This window comes from Botrytis sinoallii (assembly GCF_014898435.1).
Source record: "Botrytis sinoallii strain Bc 23 chromosome Unknown BSIN_024, whole genome shotgun sequence".
Lineage (NCBI taxonomy): Eukaryota > Fungi > Ascomycota > Leotiomycetes > Helotiales > Sclerotiniaceae > Botrytis > Botrytis sinoallii.
Window position 1 is genome coordinate 377605 of NW_024066051.1, and position 16389 is coordinate 393993.

The window sequence follows — 16389 nt, forward strand, 5'->3', positions numbered from 1 at the left end:
TCAATTTCGTCGATAGTTCACTGATTATGGGATAGTTCATGAAACACTGTGCCGCAATCCTCCAATGAGGCTTCTTGCTCGCTATACAGGCTGTGTTCATGGAGGCGGGGTTCTCCCTAGGAGATGTTTACCTTCCCTATGTTACTGAAATCTCATCCTCAACGACATGACAATCCCTGGTCTCAGCCTAGTGATCTTGACTCGCTTCCCTGCTAAACTTTGTGGAGCTTGACTATATAATACACAGTGTATTCAACCAAGTGGCCCTTAACCAATTCATATCTAAATATCTTGATACTCCAATATAATTAGCACCCTACACACAAGCCAACATGATTGTCACTTTAGCACTCCGTGTTCTCCAGGTAAGCCTTTCGCCGAATCTTGCGGCACAAAGACTGTCTAACTAACTCTCTTCAGATGCTGTTCGCAGCTGTTGTTCTAGCACTATCTGCAATCTTGATTCATGGTTATGGTCCGGGTACTTCGTGGTCCCTTACATCTTATGGGTCTTTCTGTGGTGGAGCTGCTCTTATATTCGCTGCCATTGGGGTTGCTGCTTGTTTCGTGGAAGCTTTGCAAGGCATCATAATGCTTGCTCTTGATGGCATTGCATCTTTCTTTCTCCTTGCTGGTGGAATCGTTAGTTGTCATTTTCTTCACTTTATCTCAGCTCTTGCTAATAGACTTGTTACCTAGGCATATGCCGTGACTATCAAGGTCGGCAGCTGTTCTGATTTGAATTATATTCAAGACCATCCCAATCCAATGTTCCCTGGTGGACACAAACAATATTCCGGTGATGTTGTCAAAGCTGTGGAGGACGACCTCAAGGCTAGATGCCAAGAAGTTCAAGCAAGCACGGCATTCATATGGTTCACAGCGGCTTGTTTTGTTGGAACAACTGCTATTCACTTCTTGAGCAGCAAACGTGGCGGCGGTGCTGCGAGCTACCCTTAGACTTCTCGAGGCGAAACATGCGACACAGACGCAGAACTGGGGCACATTCTAATGAAGAACATGAAGCTCTGGGAATATTCATACGAACGGCTTTTTTTGTCTTTCGAACTTGGGTGTCGATATGTGTATCGGGGTATGCAACAGTGATTTATCTTCACAAACTATTTTTGTTAACGGAGGGGTAAACCTCATTCTTATTATCAAGTAAATAAACATTTTGCAAATACATTTTCTAAAAGTCAATTATTTCGAATCAAGTTTCTATATTTGTTTCTATCTCTTCTTAACAAATCGAATCCGTCTCAATCTTTCCTTATTAATAAACCCTATAGTAATTATTATATATACGTATTATATATCTATTTATATTAGTCATTATCTTTTATATTTAAAAACAAAATTATAATCTTTATTTTTATCTTTGTTATTTATAAATCTTTTTTATAAATACTAGATGTGACGATCCTGTCATATTAGTGGATCGGCTAGGTCCTCACGTGATCCACAATCCTGTATATTACCACTTCCTTCCGAAGAGCTCTTCTAGCTCTTCACCTTAGTATTCTAAATGATGCAATCGTCACACTAGATAGTTATAATATTGACTAGTGTATATATATTTTGTTTATATAATAATTTGTCACGGAATTCACCGTATAGTGTAACCCTACGGTATTAATCCTAGTACTCCTCCGGAGTACTCATTCCCATGATTACTAAAACTATTTCACTCAGTTCATTTGTGTACCCTATATACCTAATTAGGCGACTCCATCGCCTGATCAGGGTATATAAAGCAGGTATGATCCTTATGATCACACCTCAAGTCAATCTAGTTTATTATCACTCTATATACCTATCTCCTGATCAAGTGACCATTAGACATAGCTATTACCTCCGTGATATAATTACTATTAATGTTAATATCGTAGGTCATGAGCTAGTAATTAGTATTTAATATAAATAGAATATAAGAGGGAATAGACTAGTATTAATCTATTATGGGAAGCTGGCTTAGTTTAACAACTAAAAAGCAATGAAACACGTGATATTTATAAATCTATATATTTATATATTTATATTCACTTTCTTATTCTATATTAAAAAGGAAAAAGCTCTTATTTTAATACTTTTTCCAATCCACTCTAGCTTTCCGCTTTTCGTTAATCTCTTGTAGATCTCTTCCTAATCCGGCCATTCCTTCGAAATAAAGCTTCTTTTCATATCTTTATTAATAATCGTTTTCGGAAAACTAATAATGATCGTTTTCGGAAGCTAAATATAATCATTTTCGTATGGTTGCTTTCGGAAACTTATAAGCGACAATCACGTGTTTTGATCATGTGATTCGATACTAGTATAGAACTTTATTCTATATATATTCAAAAAGATATATTATTATATTATTTTATGATAAAAACAATAGTTAATACTCTTTTTAGTTTTATTTCTTCTATAATAAGCTATATCAAAATACTAATTAGTGAATTTCAGATTTAAAAAACATTTTAAGTTGAAAAATCTATACGAAGTACTATATTATAAATCTAATTTAAAGATAATTCTAAAAGTTTTATAGTATCTTTTGAATTAAATAGTATACTTATTTAATATTTGTAATTTTCAATATTATAGAGTTCTTATATAAAAATAGAGAATATTATTATTACGAAGTTATAATAATTGTTGAGAGTAAGGCTGGAAGATAACCCGATTTTCGATATTAATATATATCAGCTCGAGAATACCTTGAGAAGACTCTTATCACTTCTAAGTGATTACGAGGCTAATCTTCGTAATCTTTTAGTAAAAACATTGTTGTCATCATATAATCACACCATATCTTTGATATTGAGACCATTGCAATTTTGGTTCAAGCTAGGGCTGTCATACTTCCATGTTCCGTGTGATCATACTATTTTCTCCAGATGATTTTGCTTCTTTAACAACATCATTGAGGGCCTTAAGATAACTCCAATTTCTTGAGTCACCACCTAATTCCCACGCAAACACTCCACCGAGGCCTTTTCTGTTGCATTACCATCTTGAACTTCCTAACAATTGCCTCTGGTGTCTCCCATGACCAAAATACACTTTCATCCTCGTCGAGAAAGTAATGACCCTTGTGGCGGTCGTCGTACTGTCCCAGTGCCATAGCTCGCTTGAAGGATGTCTCAACTGAGGTTGAAGGGTTTTCCGACCAAACAAATGCTCCAGACTTACCCAGATCGGCCCCCGTGTCGAGATCTTCCATTTTGAACAGTAGGAAGACCTAATGGGCTACGGATGGGTCCATGATGTTCTTCGAGTGGAACGATCTTGAACCACTTCGCATAGAAAGCAAACCCAAGGATTGCTTTGTGAGGAGGAACACCATTCTTGATATATCGATCCACCGCTTCAAGGGATCCTTCAATACCAGCGTGGTGTGGCGGTGACGTTGTCTCTGCGGTTCATCAAATCATAGGTCATAATATTGAAGAAATCTATATATGGTACAAGTTTTCGAATATTGTCAGGACCAAATGCCATCATATCTCGATGCAGGCCAGGGACAGCAGCGGAGAGAATCTTTTCGGGGCCAATTGCAAATCGAAGTTCAGAAACGAGCTTTGAGAAAGCTTCAACTTCCCAAGTCTTAGCCGAGTTTGTAGTTCCAGGTTGCTTATAATCATCACCATTGCCACTATCAAATTGGTGTTAGCAATGAAATTATCTCCATGAGCTTGCAAGGATTCCGAAGTCGCCGAGAACTCTGCTTACCCTGGATATTCCCATCAAGATCAACTCCTGTTAAAAATCAGACACTAGCTCCTGAGAAGGATTTGTTACATCTTGCCATCTGTATTGGTGATATGAAGTAGAGACTTGATGTTCTTCGCAAATGATTTGCGGCTCGTTTCATTTCTTGCCGCAACACCAAATGACTCCGTATCACCCCCATCCTCCCAGAGCCCATAATACCTTTACGTCTTTGGGAAACTGAGATCGGATCGCGCTGGTGTTCGTAAAGAATGGCTCCAGGGCTGAAGGGGATGGGGGCTCCGGGCTGATGAACAAAGACGGGCTCACAAAGGCCAGACACACGTGAGTTATCTCTGAAACCAAAGACGGCTCTGGAACAAGTTGTGCTACGTATATATTAGTCTGTGTACAAGATCTATCAATACCATGTCAAAGATCTTACCCAGGAGGCTAGGTATATGGAGTATATTGCGTTCGAAGACATAGCAGGGGCTGGTAATATTGTACCCGTTACTTAATGAGATTACAACTCATGAAAAAAACGTTCTAGTCGTGAGGAAAAATTGAGAAGGAAGTAAAAGTAGAAGCAAAGTAATGAAAGTGGAAGTGAACGTAATAAGGAATGGGAAAGGGAAGGCGAGAAAATTTTCTGGGGACCATACTTGAGAACGCCATATTCACTATTCACAGCTTGCGTGTACGAATGTAAGCAATACTTATTTATAAATATATAGAAAAGATATAATTCGAGTAGGAATTCAATAAGTGGTGTAAATGACTTGCTATTCCTGTGAACATACCTTGAAAGTAATGATTGGTCCTGAGCACGAAGCTCTATAACTAGGAAATTCATTCCGATTATATTATCTTTCGTGTCGCTATTAGTAGTGTTTCGTCATCGGAATCCGAAATAGTATAGACAATAGTATTTCCCGTAATCAAAACACGAGTCAGTATGATGATAATGATTGAATTTCTCTAAAATATTATCGTATGTAATATCAAAAGCTATATTAATAAAAGTATTCAATATTATTTAGTGGAATATCAAGATTACTAGTAATATATTGAAATACTAGAATTAATTACAATATATCTATTCCTTTCAAATTAAACAATAGAATCTTATTCTTTATTTCAGATTGAAATAAAATCCCTAGTCTCTAATCTAATATAAATAGGAATATATAAAAAGTGAATATTTTATATTAGATTTCAATATTCATAGAATAATTATGAGAGTGATATATACTCCTTTTCAAACGCACTAGCTGCTATATTAATACATTAATTAATACACGTCATAGTTTTATTATAGTATACTACAAGGTTGCCTATACTGATCCGAAATACTAGCATTAGATTGCTCTCTCGCTGCCTGGCATTCAAGCAATTGTGGAATTTGCTCCCTGAGTCTGACCCAAAGAAACGCATCCGGATGACTTTTTGCTCTGTTGATTTTATAACCTAGACAACACAAAACTACATACCACCTTATGGTGAGAAGACCCACGCTATGGTTTAGCCTCCAGCCTACCTTTTCTTTTGATGGCTGTAATGCATTGGTATCCAACACCGCACCATTGAAATTTCGATCATTTCGATCATATGGGCATATAGATATGGATAAATCTTTGGAGGAGTATAGAGACACCATGATGAAAGCCTTCAAAGAGCCTCTCTCACATCGAGATATCTCTGACATATGGGACAATCTGCGAGAACGTCCTACAGACCTTTGCGGTGCAGGAAAATCGCCCATTACATGGAATGAAGTATGGAAGTCTACGCCTGAAATTCTGGTCCCACCGCAATATTGCGAGCAATACGTTGGGTTGACTACAGTACAACGAATGTATCCTGACAATGTTTTATTTTAAATGAATTGTCAAAATGTGTCCAAAAGGAAGGAGGAGACTAATTGACACGCAGTTGCAGAGAGTGATTGACATCAGGTCAAATATGATAAGAGGTCATGAACACAGCCGAAGAAAATATGTAATAGCTGCAACGTAGAATGTTCATTATTGCAAACAGCCCAATAGCGAATTTTAAAAGGGAAGATCCTACTTACTATGAAGATGGTGGAGTAGCACCGGGGACACTTGAAGTAGTACCAATGTAATCCTGCAAGCATGTTAACATTATAATCCCTCTATTGTAAAAAAAAGTCTTACTTGAATGCTCGAGGCGTTTCCTGGTAGCTCCACTAAATCTTCGAATCGCCCAAGCATGGTAGCAAAATTGAATGCATATGGACTGCTGGAAAACCTGCCACGAAGGTCAACAATTGATTGGAGAGACATCTTCACCCTTGAAAGTCTTCGTTACTACCCTCTAATAAGAAGCAACCTACACTTGTCCAACTTCATCTGATAATATGTCAGACTTCTTCGTGATCTCGGTGCCAAAGCTCGTAGCTTTGAGACTATTTGAGAAGACGGGCTTAATTCCAATCTGCAAGGAGAATGGTGCTTTAGCTACCGGCTGTTCAACCAAGAAGACAAAGGTGAATTCTCGAGGGAGCCCAGTGCACTGCTGTTCGTTCTCTTCAAGTGACCAAAGAAGTTTGCTGCTCTGCATTCCTTCAACAGATCGAGTTGAACCCTGTATCTTTAACATGTTACCGATGACTTTTGATCTATCGTATTCAGTGGATGGGGTGACCGTTGCAGTTGCTGGCGTAGAGACCCCTAGAGTTGCACCTGAAAGCAAGTTAGAAGTGTTTCTTGGATGACCGAATTCAGATATCTCAATAGTCTAGGCTGCAACTAAACAATATCGGCTTATTCATTGTTTAGTCTATCGCCGAGCCTGTCTAAAGAGGTTCATAGCGTTTCGGATTTGAACTGCAAACTGCGATTAAAGCTTACGTATCTCTTGCTGCTCGATCAAATCCATGTGGTCCTGATGTCATCAAAGTATAGTTTCACTACTGACCTAAGGAAAAAGTCCAGTGCAAGTTCTCCGTCGAATATCGGCCAAAAGCAATATGTGGAGCATATTGATAATCCTCAGCGGTTAATTTGTAGTCTTCTCCCCGATATTCTTAAAAGCTTGGATGCTAATCTGAGCTCTTTTAAATCTATACTCAACCGAGTGCATGGGATGAAAAACAAAAGTTATGGCTACAAAGGTAACGTTTGTGTGGCGGAGGTCCATAGAGACTCAATCGGTTCTCCGCATCGTAGACTCCATGATGAAGGCGTGTGAGACTTGCAGACACGAATGCCTCCTCGTGATGGTATTCATGCTCAAGCAGAGATTTCTGGAAAACTTGGTAGCGGTGGTCAGGCAAATTAGGGTTGGCTTCTTGTTGGTGTTTGATGGCTACGGGATTGCCGTATGGGGAAGGCATCCCCGAAGAAGCATTTTCAGAGTTCTGAGGCATTGTGTTGAAATGAAGCAAAAGCGTGAGAGAGTGGAATTCGAAGTCAAGACAGGATAGTCTGGGAATGACCTGAATTTTAATGTTGTGAATTCTCGAGCTAGCATGTGAAGTAATAAGTACCCTATATATTTGGTCCAGATGGTGTGTAACCAATACACAGAGTACATGCCTAGTAGTCTACCTAGCTGTGTGATGTACTTTGCTTTCCATCCAGGGGCAAGCGCCTATAGGTTCCGATAACCTTGCACAAACATGGTAAACTCTGTATTTTCTCGGCCAATGTAGTGAGTGGTCCACTAAGTACCATCATTTGCTGAAAGCAAGCACCACCGGGGCTTTCAATAGCCCGGACTGGACATCAACTTCGAAAGGTCTCCCATTTCCTGAACACAATTGAAACTTTCAAATTGTTTAAAAGATTGAATCCCACCTCGAACATTGGGTTACTTTAGATATTGACACATCTTATCTGAACGTCTGTACAGTTTAACCACCCGAACACTGTCAAATGTCTGAGGCTATGGCCTTTAGAGTAGCTGACATCGAAATCAGTATTTCAGTTTGTAGAAGCATGCAATTGAGATGTTAGACAACAATTTTGTGTTACTCGAAAGAATCCTCTAGTCGCCTTCAAGTCGAACTAAGACCATAGATGACAATGAAAAGATATAGATAGTGTAGATACTTTTAGAAGCATAGAAATCCGAATTACATTAGTTGGATGTGAGAGAAAAGTGTATCTCATATCAGTGATGTGATTTTTTGTTCTACTTCACCAATTCGTACAGCATAATCAGAACCTCGGAGCCCGGCAAATTCCACCGAGCAACTTCAAAGCTATCAACACCACGAAATTCAGATATCTACACCAATAAATTTCATTATTTTGCGATGTCTTCCTCTGCCCCCCTCGAAATAGCATCTACAATCCAGAGTGCCTCAATAAAGCGCGATCCATCTCCCAACCATGACATAAATCCCACTACCGCCGCCTCCAGCAAAGAGCCCGTAACTGTTCATCCAGACTACGCATTCGACGATAAAGATAGTATCGATGGCGAGGAAGAAATAGAAGATATCCCCTACGATGTTATAAGACCATTGCCACGGCGTGCGAGTTTCCCACCAATACCCGATTTACGATTTGAGCAGAGTTATTTGGCTAGTATTGCACATGCGGATTCATATTGGAAGGTTGCTTTCATAACGATTAGAGATCAAGTGTGTTCCCCCCCCAATATTTATCTATTCTTCATCTGAAGAATACGGAACACGCAGGCTAATTCTTACACCTAGGTATGCATGCCACTCATTCAAGGCATTGCTGTAACCCTCCTCTGGGCTGGTTGGAAGCACTGGAACAAGAATGCCAAACTTAGTGGCAACAGTGCCGGCGCCCGAGTCCGTCGATGGTGGTACACGGTTAATAACTGGCCGATCAAGGAGAAGATAGCAGAGATCGGAAAGAATGCGAAATTGGCGGCGGAATTGGGGGATGTGAGTCCCCTCGCGATGCTCTATTAATTTTTCGTTGCTGATGGATTTGGGCAGTATTATAAGACTCAAGCTTCTGCTGGAGATTGAGCTGATGAATGATGAACGGGGTGTTTTGAGAAATGGAATTGCATTTGCATGGGCGGCGTTTGGGACAATCCAGTGAAAAATACTGGTTTAAATATTGAGATATTCAAGTAGACGGAACTACACATTGTGAGGATGCATTTGATATATTGGGATAGCAAAATAACTTGATGCATTATCTCATCATAGCACTGTATCTATCTCTCTTCAAGTACCGGGCTCTTTTGAGGTCGATCGTGGTAGGATGGAGAAGACACATGTAGGCATAAAATTATCGTGCAATAGCTATGAGATTTTCTCCATTCTATCATGAGCTAAGACTAGCATAAATACTTATGTTAATATGCCTCGGAAGATGACTATGTATATCGGAGAACATAAGTATACCCAATGATCAGCTTTAGTAGCTCCCATCCAAGCAAATCACCCTCCATTTATCTTTACGCCTTTTGTCAATATTACGCCTTTTTCCATACCCGCTATCATGATTAAAAATTACAACATTAAGACCCACCATAGCCGACATTGATTGATGGTGGCAGGGTGGAAGCTTTCTCAGGGCTACCACGGAAAGTGAGAGTAGGCGAGAGTTGAGTTTGAATTGGTTTCGTCGTGATGGAAATCGGCTTGATTTTCTTATCGGCTTCGGTCGAAATAGCCTTCCCTTCACTGGTGACTTCCGTAGATGTAGGTGGGCTTGGATCCTGTCGAGGAGCCACGCTGTCCGAATTTGATTTAGACTGTGGACTTAGATGGAGTTTAATCGTAGTCTTCTGCTCCGGTGTTGGAGTTTTGACTGGGAGCTTGACAATTAAGCTCTTCTTCTCGTCTTCGTCATCCTCCATTTGTTCAATTCCATCGGTCTCCTCTGCAGGCTCCTCTTCGATTTCCTCAATATCGCTTGCTAGAGATACTTGATCGTCGTCTTCCTCGTCATCGCCATAATCTTGCTCACTAGCATCCTCCTCCTCATCGTCGTCCATTTCGTCCAATGAGTTATATCCCTCAATGTGCTTTCCCTTAGAAGCCCAATCGCGACCGCGACTGGAAGCACCAGCACGGCGTGGCCTAGAAGTTACCTCTTCTGACTCTTCACCCAGTTCGACGTCTCCACGACTATCCGCAGCAGCATGCGTTCCACCGATAATGCTTTCACCATAAACTCCACCAACACGAGATCTGACCTGACGACCACTTAATGTAACAGTAGGCCCCGCTGGCTCAGCTGGGGTGTGGCTGCCAGTGTTTCGAGTAGAACGCCGGGATCCAGTAGTGTCAGAGAAGACCTCATCTTCATCGTCCGAGTACGTGTACTTCATGCGCTTTCCTCTGGTACGACCTTCATACATCGAGAAGTTTGGTTCAGGACGTTTAAATTGCTCTTTACGAGCTTGTCGATATTCTCTTCTCTTTCGTTTCTGTAAAATGTTAGTCAATCTGAAAATAAGAAAGTACTGAGACTAGGAAGATCATACCTCTTCAGTCGCCTCGAAACGTGGAACTGCCGCAAGCATTTTCCCACTTAGCGTTCGGGCTTTTTGACCACCATCGTCCTTGACTAGTTTCTCTGCTAACAATTTCAACTCATCAATATCACTTGCAACGCTCCACCAAGTTCTCTTCAAGCCGGTATAGTTGCTCTCCCTGTAAACTCTAAAGTGTGTGTCGTCCAGACCTTCCACTAAATAGTAACGACGTCTGTCGGCATCTGATCCCCAAGGCTGTACAGAAAGTGGTTGGTTCAAATCATCTTCATGGCGAGTTTGCTTGTATGAGGCTGTAATCATACCCTTAACCACGTCGGAGGAGGCTAAGGACCAGAGTATGAGGGTACGTAATAGAGTAAGCTATAATTTCAAATCAGCAAGGTTCAATCCTTCCGTAGACAATGGATGAGTGACCTACCCGCTCTGTAGGAGACATAGAAGTGAACGTTGCCCCTCCAGAAAGAGGGTTCTTGCTTTCCCAATCCTTCGCCCATTGTAGTTTATGTGTTTGAACGGCTTCCTCGAGAGCACGATTATAATGTCCAGCTCTGTGTTCGATAAGTGATTAGCCATTGAATCTGCAGAAACTTCGAAGTTATGCGAGCCACGGCACACATGTCGCAAATATGACCTACTTCACATCCTGCTTTCTATTTAAGAGAAGCCCCAATAATGCGCAGAGAAATTGCTCCGCATGCTCCCCAGGCGTAGTACCAACAACAGCGTGTTCCAATTCTTGGGGTCCAAAGTTGGGTAGAGATTTCGGGAATACTTCACTGAACCGGGCACGGAACATGACGATAAACTGCATAGAATCTGTGTTAGCAACCATTGAACACCGCAACCACGCGATTTGTACGTGTAAAATCCTCTAACACGCGACGATAAGAGTTATACGTACGGCGATATCTGGATTATCTGCCAGAACATATTCATGAGGTGGTGATGGATCTCTCTTTGGTCGTGGTGGAGAAGTCTCAATTTTACGTGCAGCAGTTGGTTTTGGGGCTTTTGAGAAGAATTTAAGAATGCCATCTTTTTTTGTTAATTGTAAACTTTCATCCTCAGATGGTACAGAGGAGAGATCCGAAGAGTCGTCAGAAGATGCCATGTTGTGGTTGAGTTGTGGTGTTCTGAGATTCTGAGATCCTAGGATTCTGAGGTTGTTTGATAAGAAGCTTTTTAGATGATGAAGTCAGAGGAAGCTCAAAGATATTGCCGACAAGCGCGACTTGAGATTTATTGGTCTAAACATTCTGTCACGCACGTACAACACAAAGGGACGTCAGGCAAGCGGTGAATAAGGTACCAGCAGTCTTTCTATTAGTCCAATAGTACGATTCGATATTTCCGAGCATTCTTTGATACCACCTAACCCCATGTCGTATACCACGTTTGTCTCTCCCCACGAAGTTCATTCCCTTTCCAACTTCCACCAACAATAACTGCTCAAATCCAAACTCAAGTACTCAAGTATTGGCCTTTTTGCCCGCCCAACCATCGCACTTATCTGACGTATTATGGTCGGTAGGTAGTATCATCTTTAGTGACGCACGAAATTTCGCATCCAAAGAAACCCACAGCAACATCCATCCCTTTTACCTTATGTATTCCCCAATGCTCTATATTCAATAAGACATTGGATTGTTGTTTGATGCCTGGGCTGGAAATTCGGCAATGCCATGTAAGGGAAAACCACCCACACTCGCTTACGAAGATACTCAATGGAAACAATTTTGGACTCACCTGGCTCGAATTTTTTTGAAGATATAAACATAGAGAAATTTGTTAAACATATACTTACCGTACGGAATTCGTATACGATCGGATAACCCCTCCTTCACAATTGGCAATTGTATTTTCATATAAATATAGAAATATATACATAAAGAGATAATAGTCTGTATCCGACGAAGAATTATTGGAATTGATGGATAGGAAGTAATAATTAAGACGTCGAAAGCTAAATTGTGATTGATCTTGCACCCGGGGTTTAAGTGGTGACGAAAGTACCTGGACGGTCGAATATACAACTGTCCACAACTTAAATTCTGCAACGTCATGTCTCTCTAGCTAAAGCCAAAGCCTGAACATATGAAGGCCATTTGATTGTTGAACTGATTTCAGACATTGAAAACGTGCCTGTGGTTGAAACGCGAACTTGGAGGAAAAGACACAAAATCTCCATGCCAGTCATAGTGCGTTAATCCCACGTATCTTGCGCGCATAACGCCCAGCCTCAAATTTAGGAAGAAACCGGACCTCTCAATTGTTCAAATAACTTGGGACTTTGAAAATGTGTCCACGGTAGTAGCTCGGAACTCGGATTGGTGAGGGAGACAACAAAATTTCCGCAACACTCTAAGAATCGCAAATACAATGAGTACATGAAGTTCAAGCTGTACAACAGTACAATGGGCAGAAGTGATTCCCGATAGTTGAAATACTCTTGGACATTGAAAAGCCTGCTATCTGGTCGCGATTTGCGCACCCCGCAATTCCTCGCTGCGTAGGGCATATGGCTCACATGGCTTAGCTCTGCACCACCCATGCAATTCACCAACTTCAAAAATCCACACAGTCATGAGGTACTACACAATCACAACAAAAAGTGGCAATAATGAAGACATGTTGATAGAACGCTGGAGAATTTGAAGATCGCCTCAGAACACTATCCAAAGGCCCAGGAAATCCCCAATGAATCCACAAGCTTGTAGATACCACCAACTAAAACGTGTGCAGTTCTTGAATCGATTAATGCGACATCAGTCTTAAATGATATATGATGTAGAACACAAGATGCAGCGATGAAGGGAAAAGTCAGTCAAGGTTGACACCAAGATACTGATAACCCAACTCAAACAATGATACCAGTCCTCAATGTTTACCTTTAGTTGGTACATTGTACCGCCTTTCATTGTCGGGCCGCGATTCATGACATTGGAATTCATTTGTTGAGGTAGATTTTGGGTCAGTATCGACAGTCGTCAGTAGAAATATCCACTAGCGTATCCTTGTAACAGCAGCCTTAAATTATTCATCTCGAACTTCAGGCCATAACATCCATTCTTTTCGGGGACTAGTGCGGTCGCTTATCATTTTGGCAGGCACACACTCGAAATATTCGTTCCTTCCTCTATTGAAATGAAAGTTCTTGAACCTCTTCCCCGACACAATTCTCTCAAATCGTCGCGACAACTGCAAAAAGTAAGTTACAACTTCAATTTCTGCTTTGCAATTCCAAGACATCATAGATGAAAATTTCCAAGATCATTTTTCACCGTAAAATGAGATTGATCGCGCCCTTTTTCAACTGGCGCTCTCCCATTTGGACTCAGAATAACCCCATCCTTCGACAGCATGCTTTGGAAGTCTGCTAACATCTCGTCAAACAGTGGGTAGGGTGATTAGGAACCAAAGAAAGGGCCGTGGCTCGATATTCACAGCCAACACCAGATTGAACAAGGCACCAGCTCAGTTCAGAACTCTCGACTATGCTGAGAGACACGGTTACGTCCGTGGTGTCGTAAAGGACATCATCCACGACCCAGGACGTGGTGCTCCTCTCGCCAAGGTTGTCTTCCGCGATCCATACAGATTCAAGCTCCACACCGAGACTTTCATCGCCAACGAAGGAATGTACACCGGTCAATTCATCTACGCTGGAAAGAACGCCAATCTCACAGTCGGAAATGTTCTCCCTCTCGGATCTGTTCCAGAAGGTACCGTTATCTCCAACGTTGAGGAGAAGGCAGGCGACCGTGGTGCGTTGGGACGTACTTCTGGTAACTATGTTACTGTTATCGGACACAACCCTGATGAGGGCAAGACCCGTGTCAAGCTTCCATCCGGTGCCAAGAAGGTCATTAAGAGCAGTGCCCGTGGAATGATCGGTATCGTTGCTGGTGGTGGAAGAACCGACAAACCTCTCTTGAGTACGTTTTGAAAGTCCCAATCGACAATAAATGACATGGAAAGTTTGGTATACTGATAATTCACACAGAGGCATCCCGCGCTAAGCACAAGTTCGCCGTCAAGCGTAACTCCTGGCCAAAGACTCGTGGTGTTGCCATGAACCCTGTTGACCATCCTCACGGAGTATGTAAAATTAACCATTTATGCCAGAATCAAGCGCTAATAAGAAATAGGGTGGTAACCATCAACATATTGGTAAAGCATCCACAATCTCAAGATACGCTGCACAAGGTCAAAAGGCTGGTCTCATTGCTGCGAGAAGAACTGGTCTGTTACGTGGTACCCAAAAGGTCAAGGATTGAGCGAGTTGAGGGGATTTTCATTGCTTCGGATATGTTGGGCCTGCATCTTTGTAATTTGGGATGGATCTCAACGAGGATGACAGAAAAGAATTCTACCAAACAATCTTGTGTGCTCTGGCATGATTTACTAGTGATCTGGAGATCGTGATAGCATGTTAACAGGCACTAAACAAAATGAATTGATGGCTTTTCTACCAACTTGAATCCAAAAAATTGAACCTCTTAATCTCCAATGACTGGATTATCATTTCACAAGGGCATACGTTTATTCTGTGATTATAAGCGCCCTTATATTTTTTGTGAACTGTGGGAACAATACTTCTTGGCTCCATTATGACCTACTTAAGAAGATTGGTTCCTCGCAGTGGGCCTTTGTTTCTCGGAAGCCAAGCCCAATTTCAGCCCCACCATATCTTTCTTCACCACGCCGTAACCCCGCCATTAAAATATAACAACTTAAAATATACCATCAGAGCTATAGTAACGATGTCTGGAACTAAAGAATACGCCCTCCTTTGCTTGGAGAACCCATTGCTTGGTAAGTAGAGTTATAACCTCAAGCATTCCTTAATGTCTCACTCTTGGACGCACAATCAACATGTAGAGTTCTCAATAGCTTCGAAGTAGCAAATTTCGAGGCTCGAGTTCATCATTCTCAAGGGAAAAAGCTATCTCCATTTAAGCTTCCAAACTGAGTCTGCTAATATACCTATTTAACTCAAACTAACTCCGCCATTCAGATATCCAAGCCCAAGGAAACCAAGCCCTTCTCGACAAATACGGCCTCAAGCCCAACGATGCCATCCTCGCTGAAGAGAAACACGCCGGCATCTACGAAGATCTCCTCAACAACTACTCCGCCAAATTGATTGCCGGAGGTGGAGCCCAAAACACTGCTCGTGGAGCCCAATACATTCTCCCTCCCAACAGCGTTGTATTCCTTGGTGGAGTCGGTGACGACAAATATGCTGCCATCTTGCACGATGCTGTCAAGACCGCCGGTCTCCGTGTTGAATACCGTGTTGACAAAACCCAACCCACCGGACGCTGTGGTGTTGTGATCACTGACCACAACCGATCTATGTGTACCGACTTGGGCGCTGCCAATCACTACGACTTGGAACATTTGAAGTCCCCCGAGGTCTGGAAGTTGGTTGAGAATGCTACACACTACTTTGTTGGTGGATACCATTTGACCGTCTGCCCACCAGCTATTCAAGCTCTTGCTGAAGAGGCTGCCAAGAACAACAAGGCATTTGTCTTTTCCCTCTCTGCACCATTCATTTCTCAGTTCTTCAAGGAGCCTCTTGATGCTACTGCTCCTTACTGGGATTATGTCATTGGTAATGAGACTGAGGCTTTGGCCTGGGCTGAAAGTCATGGTGTCGAATCCAAGGATATCAAGGAGATTGCCAAGGCATTGGCTGCTTTGCCAAAGGAGAACAAGAAGAGAGAGAGAGTTGCTATCATCACACAAGGAACTCTTCCTACTGTTGTAGCTGTCAACGGACAAGATGTTAAGGAATACCCTGTCCATGTCATCGAAAAGAACTTGATCAACGATACCACTGGTGCAGGAGATGCTTTCGCCGCTGGCTTTACTGCTGGTTTGGTTGCTGGAGAATCCCTCGATCAATGCGTTGATCAAGGACAATGGTTGGCTAAGTTGAGCATTCAGGAGTTGGGTCCTTCGTAAGTCTTTCATAAATTTCACACATGCACATTACATTGGTCAAGACTTGGTGTACAATTTCATCAAATTGTCTACATTATAGACTAACGATATTTGCAGATTCCCCTTCCCTAAGCAGACTTACAAGCCCACCAGCCAATAGATACCTATAAGCTATTCCCCATTCTGATTCTAGACGGCGTTCGGGTGATGGTTTCAACAACAGGAGCGTCTACAATCGAAATGATGTAGTGCATGATGCATTGACTTTACGAT

At 41.8% G+C, this 16389-nt stretch overlaps 7 protein-coding genes across 7 annotated transcripts; 5 read left to right on the plus strand and 2 right to left on the minus strand.

Moving 5' to 3' along the window:
- Positions 1–202: 202 nt before the first annotated feature.
- On the plus strand, positions 203–1272 carry EAF02_010176 (uncharacterized protein). Its single transcript, XM_038906224.1, has 3 exons — positions 203–365; positions 421–642; positions 700–1272. Exons 1-3 carry the CDS (start codon positions 333–335, stop codon positions 958–960), a joined length of 516 nt encoding a protein of 171 aa, XP_038753951.1. The 5' UTR covers positions 203–332; the 3' UTR covers positions 961–1272.
- Positions 1273–5327: 4055 nt separating this feature from the next.
- Positions 5328–5585, plus strand: EAF02_010177 (uncharacterized protein; the record flags this gene model as incomplete). Its single annotated transcript, XM_038906225.1, has 1 exon — positions 5328–5585. One exon carries the CDS (start codon positions 5328–5330, stop codon positions 5583–5585), a length of 258 nt encoding a protein of 85 aa, XP_038753952.1.
- Positions 5586–5778: 193 nt separating this feature from the next.
- EAF02_010178 (uncharacterized protein) lies at positions 5779–7096 on the minus strand (the record flags this gene model as incomplete). The annotated part of the gene is made up of 5 exons (XM_038906226.1): positions 5779–5832; positions 5883–5976; positions 6062–6410; positions 6646–6753; positions 6802–7096. 5 exons carry the CDS (start codon positions 7094–7096, stop codon positions 5779–5781), a joined length of 900 nt encoding a protein of 299 aa, XP_038753953.1.
- An 891-nt stretch (positions 7097–7987) lies between these two features.
- Positions 7988–8680, plus strand: EAF02_010179 (uncharacterized protein; the record flags this gene model as incomplete). The annotated part of the gene is made up of 3 exons (XM_038906227.1): positions 7988–8317; positions 8393–8593; positions 8648–8680. 3 exons carry the CDS (start codon positions 7988–7990, stop codon positions 8678–8680), a joined length of 564 nt encoding a protein of 187 aa, XP_038753954.1.
- A 500-nt stretch (positions 8681–9180) lies between these two features.
- On the minus strand, positions 9181–11275 carry EAF02_010180 (uncharacterized protein; the record flags this gene model as incomplete). Its single annotated transcript, XM_038906228.1, has 5 exons — positions 9181–10095; positions 10153–10524; positions 10583–10712; positions 10800–10969; positions 11066–11275. The coding sequence occupies 5 exons, from the start codon at positions 11273–11275 to the stop codon at positions 9181–9183; spliced, it is 1797 nt and encodes a 598-aa protein (XP_038753955.1).
- A 2033-nt stretch (positions 11276–13308) lies between these two features.
- Positions 13309–14669, plus strand: EAF02_010181 (uncharacterized protein; the record flags this gene model as incomplete). The annotated part of the gene is made up of 5 exons (XM_038906229.1): positions 13309–13371; positions 13419–13446; positions 13560–14099; positions 14168–14262; positions 14313–14669. 5 exons carry the CDS (start codon positions 13309–13311, stop codon positions 14439–14441), a joined length of 855 nt encoding a protein of 284 aa, XP_038753956.1. The 3' UTR covers positions 14442–14669.
- Positions 14670–14927: 258 nt separating this feature from the next.
- Positions 14928–16276, plus strand: EAF02_010182 (uncharacterized protein; the record flags this gene model as incomplete). The annotated part of the gene is made up of 3 exons (XM_038906230.1): positions 14928–14979; positions 15182–16133; positions 16234–16276. The coding sequence occupies 3 exons, from the start codon at positions 14928–14930 to the stop codon at positions 16274–16276; spliced, it is 1047 nt and encodes a 348-aa protein (XP_038753957.1).
- Between the last annotated feature and the right edge of the window lie 113 nt (positions 16277–16389).

Coding starts and splice junctions, on each gene's coding strand:
- EAF02_010176 (XM_038906224.1), top strand. CDS start 333: ATGATTGTCACTTTAGCACTCCGTGTTCTCCAG. Junction 366..420: donor TAGCACTCCGTGTTCTCCAG/GTAAGCCTTTCG, acceptor AACTCTCTTCAG/ATGCTGTTCGCAGCTGTTGT. Junction 643..699: donor TTCTCCTTGCTGGTGGAATC/GTTAGTTGTCAT, acceptor CTTGTTACCTAG/GCATATGCCGTGACTATCAA.